General features: G+C 52.8%; 1 protein-coding gene across 4 annotated transcripts in view; it reads right to left on the bottom strand.

The window, feature by feature from the left end:
• Positions 1 to 661: 661 nt before the first annotated feature.
• DTNB (dystrobrevin beta) overlaps positions 662 to 6,221 on the bottom strand; it is a 243,996-nt gene continuing 238,436 nt past the window's right edge. Inside the window, exons 19-20 of one of the 4 annotated variants that reach the window (XM_060026983.1) lie at positions 2,615 to 2,649; positions 662 to 801 (exon numbers count right to left, since the gene is read on the bottom strand). In XM_060026983.1, the coding sequence (XP_059882966.1) occupies positions 2,645 to 2,649 (5 nt within the window). In that variant the 3' untranslated portion in view covers positions 662 to 801; positions 2,615 to 2,644. Of the gene's footprint in view, positions 1,831 to 2,614; positions 2,650 to 6,221 lie in introns of all 4 variants that reach the window. The other 3 variants (XM_060026981.1, XM_060026982.2, XM_060026984.1) reach the window with 3 other exon arrangements.

Raw genomic sequence — 6,221 nt, 5'->3', positions numbered from 1 at the left:
GGAGGGGAAGGAGGGGAGGAAGGAGGGGAAGGATGAGGAGGGGAAGGAGGGAAAGGAGGGGAAGGAGGGGAAGGAGGGGAAGGAAGGGAAGGAGGGGAAGGAAGGGAAGGAGGGGAAGGAGGAGGAGAAGGAGCAGGGGAAGGAGGAGGAGAAGGAGCAGGGGAAGGAGGGGAAGGAGGGGAATCGTTGGGGCTGCAGTGTAGAGCTCTCTCCCTGCTCCCGCTTCCCGCCTGGGCTGCAGTGCAGGCATCAAACAGGGCGGAAGCCTAAGCAGTGAGAAAGGAAGGAGGCTATTTTTAGCACCGTGGCCAGGGTGTGAATGTTGGTAGAACTGAGCAGGGCCTGAAGCTGTCTGCATGATAGAGGGAAGAAAACCTGTTGGTTTTTAAAGGTCAAAGGCCAGGTGGAAAGTTGTGTCCCCATCCTGGGGAACACCCCGAGTGCTGGCGAGACGCCAGCAAGAACTCCACCAGGTCACACACACAGGAGATTCGTGCTGTTTCTTTTCCCTTTTCAACCTCCAGTAAATTCCTGTTGCAGCGATGAGACCATGCCCAGAGGGGAGTGATGAAGATGCCAGTTCATGCAGGACTGGGCGAGGTGGGGGGGTGTGCCCGAGGCAGCACCAGCAGTCCCTCCCACTTCCCACCGTCTGGGCTCCCCTCGCCCCAGCGGGTGGTGACGTCTGGAAGCCTGCAAGCCTGGTCCAGGTGAGCAGCGGAGAGACGGACAGGAATGCACCTCTGGGGGAACACCTCGCCTTCCTCCTGCCGGTGCCAGCTCACTCCACGTCCCCTGCGCCTGTGCAGGACAGACGCACTGTGACTCCCGGGCACTGCCAAGAGTCTCCGAGCAAAGGCTGCTGACGTCTGCTGGGGACAAGACAATGTGCAAGGATAGCGCTGCTGGGACGCTTACCTTTCAACTCGGGATATGCCAAGAGTGACAATACTCACACCCCCTTTTAGGCAAGGGGGCATTCTCTTTTCTGGGGGTATCTCGAGTCTTTGGAGTCCTTGCTTAGGTCACAGGGTCAGGAAATGTTTCCAGGAAAGAAAGAACTGTGTTCACAGTGCAAGGTTTGGAATGTGGCGGTTTCATGGGAAGAAGAATCGTGACTGAGGAGAAGGGCAGAGATGTGCTGAGAAGCGCTGAGTGGAAGGGGAGAAAGCCTAGCCGCGTGGCCGAGGACAGCAGAACTTAAGGGTCCACCTGAGTGTGCAGGCTTTCCATTTGACTCTCCACTAGTGGTGAGTTTCTCAATATTCCTCCTGGGGTCAGAGGACAGCACTAGGAGCAGAGGACCCAGCTCCGATTCCAGTTCCGGCACCGAGCTCCTGGGTGGTGGGCCTTAGTTTCCTCATGTGCACGAAGAGTGGTGGGCCAGGTGGCAGACACGCCTCTCCTCGTCCCCCAGTTCCTGTGTGCCCCGAGGAGAGGGGCTCTGACAGGCTCCCCGAGGGCAAGTCAGCTCCTGACTGCCTCGTGGCTGCTGTCAGGAAGGGTCTCGTCTGCATGCGCGGTGAGTTCAGGGAGAAGCCTGCCCCAGCCTTGGAGGGTCCGTGGTTTCCAGGGCAGCGAGACAATTTCTGCAGCTCACACTGCCCATCTTTAGCTTGCACGATCCCTGAGTCAGTGGAGGCTCAGAGACAGCAGGTCCTGGAGTGCCAGCAGGACAGAACCAACAGGTTGGTGCAGACGGGGGAAGGCGGGGGTGTCAGGAAAAGCCCGGAGGTTGCTCCAGGATAATACTGCTGAGAAGGGCCTGGGAAAGTTCCTTTTCTGGATCGTGGGCTGCAGCCCTGGCTTTTCTGCCTGGAAGATCTGTAACTGAGGAAGATGGCCTAACTTTTAAACACAAGAGGTGGGGGAGCGGAGGGAAGAAAAGACTGAAAAATAAAGAGAAATGTCAAGGCTGCACCCAAGGCATCTATCCTTGAAAGAACCCTTCTCTTGAACTGATTAGTTGTCCAATCATTTTCGTCCCTTCCTTTCAGTGTGCAGGGCATGCCCCGAAACTGCAATACCTTGGAACTGGAACTAGATAAAAGTTAAGGTCCTGAGATGGAAAAGCGTGAAAGACTAATTCCTAAAGGCAATGGGCATTTGCCGGTGAGGAAATCTGTACTTCTATCAATTTTTTTAGGAAGTGAGAAGGTGCAGCTTGGCCAGGCATCATGGGAAACGACTTGGTCGGCTTGGCAGAGTCAGTGTGATCCCACGCGGGCTGTGCTTTGGACCCCCAGAGAGAAATGATAGTGGCTGGGGGAAATCAGGAGCAAGGAGGCAGCGGCAGCCCCGGGAGTGACCTCTGACGCCCGCTCCCAGAGCCGGTTTCAGCCAGCGGCGTCTGGTCTGCCACCTGCATCCCAACACAGGTGACACCAAGGCCTGCCCGAGGCCCAGGCCCACAGCAGTGCAGGACGGGTCCGGGCCTGGAAATGCGGCCCAGCCGGTATGCTGGCGGGGCTGAGCAGAGAAGAGGAGCAGCTGGGCTCATAAAGGAAACCCCGACTTGGATCTCACGTGTCGGGGTGGCTCTGGCTTGGGAAGTGTGACGAGGAAAGGGAGGAGGGAAAGGGGCCGTGGGGCGGGCAGAGAACACCGTACTCACCCGCGCATCCTCTCTGTCCCGGCTCCTCCGCTAACCTGTGCAGCACAGACACAAACGATACACTGAGGTCACAGTCGGGGTCTCTTTGCCACCCGGATGTTCACCTGGGGCCTCCCTGACCCATGGGCTCCTGGGCTTGCCTCTCCCCTTTTGCTCCCCGTAGGTCGACTTTGCCCGACCAGGTATGAAAACAGAGGTGAGTCACCCAACCTACAACCAGCAACTGCAGCTGACCTAATAGAGCCATGGAAACAAGTGCCTCTCAGGAGGAGGAGGACGATAATACTAAAACAGAAAGGAATCTGCCTTAAACCTAAGGAGCAGTTACATCAGGGGGCACCATCCGTGTGGTTCTGAAAGTGAACAAGGTGAAAATGGTCTAAACTATGATAGGAGCAGTAGTTCCTTCCCGCAGACATATCTGCTTGGGATGCTAAATCACACTCCTGTTCACCCTGAAATCTTGAACGATCGCCTGGACCCTCAAAAGCCTGTATCTGTTCTCACCAAGGACCACTGCTGGCAGTCTACCAGACACGCACTAGCGTTAGGTGTGCAAACCGGATTTATAGCTTCCAACACCGTGGGGGCAGGTTCTGGGAGAGGTGATTCTGAAGGACACAGGGACATAAAATGAGGCCGTGGAGCAGCTGAGACGAATTTAGGGCTCTGAGGTAATATGGGGGAAGTTCTGTTAGCCTGCGTTTCATCTATATAGTCTTGGTTGTAAGTACTGACTCCTCAAGGTGAGGGGATGCAAAGTGGGAATCCAGCGGAGCAGGAGCATTCCCCAGGGTGCAGCCAGACAGGGAGCCAGGGCAGGCAGGGAGAGGCCGAGGCAGAGGTGAATGTGGTTGGGAAGTGTGGCTGAGTCGTGAGTTCTTCAAAAGTGCCCATTTGGCTCTCACAGTTTTTGCACTGAGCAGACTATGCCTGACAGGGTGCTGACCCAGTTGTGTTTGTATTATGTCAGCATGATTTCAACCCCAAAGAAGCAAATTGCTCTCTCTTTCTGGTTGATACTTATTGCCCTCTAATGCCTAGGTGACAGTAGTTACGGCTACCTCAGTCTATAGTAAGATCTCACGCCTAGATCACAGTGGAGAATCAGAAGGTCCGTCCATGGTTTTAGAACTATACCCACGTAACAGCCACACGTTAACTACAGGGACATATCCTAGGACCTTATACAATGCTGAGAGTCAAACATCCTTTTTAAACCCTACCCATCTCTCACCCCAACTCTTAATACTCTTCCCCTTGGGGATGACACCTAAAAGCCACAGAAACAGAAATTCAGGCATTCTCACGAAAACATTTCACACAGATGTACAAAGCAAGAGGTGCAAAGGAAGAAGAGATGTTGACAGGGCAACACAGGTGCCAGGACAGAGGGACCCTGAGGGCACCGGGTACCGGACAAGGGAAGCCACACCCAGTCCCTGTGTGAGACAGAGCCTACATCCAGACTTGAACCAGGTCTAAGGCTACAGTCTGTGGTCAGGGCAAGGCCCAGGTGGTCAAGGCACAGTCCTCTGTGTGCTTCGGGGGAGCGGGGCAGACTGAGGAAAGGCCATGGGAAAAGCTATTGGGAAGGGAGTGGGGTATAAGGGAAGAGAGGCCAAAGCAGCAGCTGTTAGGTCTTCAGCCAAGAACATTCCACATGAACGCCGGGATCTGGTGGGACCGTGTGTGCGTGCATGCGTGTGTTTGCAGCATGTGTTTACATAAGCGTAAATCTATCTCTGTGTGTCTCCTCTTCTCTTCACCTCTTGCACTACAACCCTCCTGCCTTATTCCTAGTCCCCCATCGGTATGCGGAAGTCCGTCTTCTCTCCATTTCTTTGCCGCATTTCTAGATGTTTCAAACACCGCTGCCCTCTACTGCTGACCTTTTGACGGCCATGCCAAATACTTCATTCTCAGCAATTCATCATAGCTATCGTCCACTTTCTCCCAGGCCTTGCTCTGACTCACTCGATGATTTCAGCACCTGGAGTACATTTTTCTTCTCTCCGTTTCTTCCTTGGCAATTCCAGTGTCCTTGCTGACAAACTTCAAAGACCTCACTCTCTTATCCGCACCAGCCACTATGGGCAAAAGCTCCGGACACACCCCTCCCAAGATGCTCCCCCTTTCCCATCACAACTCCCTTTCCCGTATCCACTTCTTTCCACCCTTCCTTAAGACTTCTCTCCCTTCACGTGGTCTCGCAGTCAGCTCAGACTAAAGCATGGGCACTGGTGTTAGAGACACCTGGGCTGAGTCCAGGCTCTGCCACTTACGGCCTCACGTTGTTTAACCACCCTGAGCCCTGTCTAGAAGCCTTCCCTCACGGGGCCGTGGAATCAAACAGGAAGAGTGTGTTACGTGCAGAGCATTTAGCAGGGACCCGAGAGAGCTGGGCCGGCTCCACCTCAGGCTCCACAGCCTCCTCCGGGCAGCCACCCACTTCTCTCCCGGACAAAGTGCTCTGCTGCCCACCAGCCTGTTTATTTCCTTACGTTTATGAATCTACTGACATCCCACTACATGCCAGGCACTGTTCTAGGCACTGGGGATACAACCTGAACAAAACAGACCGAAGTCTCCACCTTGTGGAGCTTATATTTTGAAGGAATCCAGCAACTGGACATATTAATACATCACAGAAGTAACAGCTAACTCTCAAATGTCCAAAGAGAATTGTGTTATCTGTTCAGGGTAACATAGAAACATGAAGATTAAGAGCATGAAGTTTGGAGTGAGAAAGACCCAGCTCAAATCCAATCTTTACCACTTAATAGCTAGTTGATCTAACTTTCTCTGCGCCTGTTTCCTCATTGGTAAAGCGGGGATATCATTATATTACATATCTCACCAGGTCGTTGAGGACTGAATGAGATTATACATGGAAATCAGTTAGCACAGCTCTTTTGAACATACATTATTTTTAAGAAGGTTTTATATACAATAAAATGAGGAAGCATTACTGTCCCGTGCTGATACCTTTCTCTGTTGCTTTTAATTCCTCCGAGAAGCCACAAAGCCATCTGGCTCTTCTGTCCACAATCATCTCTGCCTTTTCAGAAACTCTTCTTGTATTTATAATCATACGCTCAAAGTTCGATGACTAACTTTTCCTGCCACTTCCTTTTATCTCCTATTTATTTTGCATACCTTAATTTTGCTCTCCTAACTGTATTACAAACTCCTTGAGGCAAGGGGTCACGTTTGGTGTTTTAATTGCATCTACTTCCTGTATCCCATCCGTCTATCATAGTGTCAGGAGATCAGGAAGCTTTTGTTGATCCACTGACACAACCACCTCTAGGGAAAAACTTGATGGTCAGTTGGGAAAAGTAGGGAGAAGGATCCGTGGGGGTCTGAAAGCTCTGGGGAAAGGTGGCAGCAGGAAGGAAGGCAGAAACAAAGGGGAGGGGGGATTCCGTTCAGGGGCTAGGGCTCTGGCTCCCATTCAGACTAGGGGTCCTGGAGCTGCCTTTAGCTCTGTCTTTCCCATTCTGCACCTTCTCTTCTTCTTCCTCTGCACCTTCCCCTGCTGTGAAAACAAGTCCAAGGAGGCCAGTGACCCTTCGGCACAGTAGAAGCATAGGAGGAGGGAGAA

The sequence above is a fragment of the Delphinus delphis genome, chromosome 12 (assembly GCF_949987515.2).
Source record: "Delphinus delphis chromosome 12, mDelDel1.2, whole genome shotgun sequence".
Taxonomy (NCBI): Eukaryota; Metazoa; Chordata; class Mammalia; order Artiodactyla; family Delphinidae; genus Delphinus; species Delphinus delphis.
The sequence above is the reverse complement of the archived record's forward strand: the minus strand, read 5'-3'. Positions and strand labels throughout refer to the sequence as shown.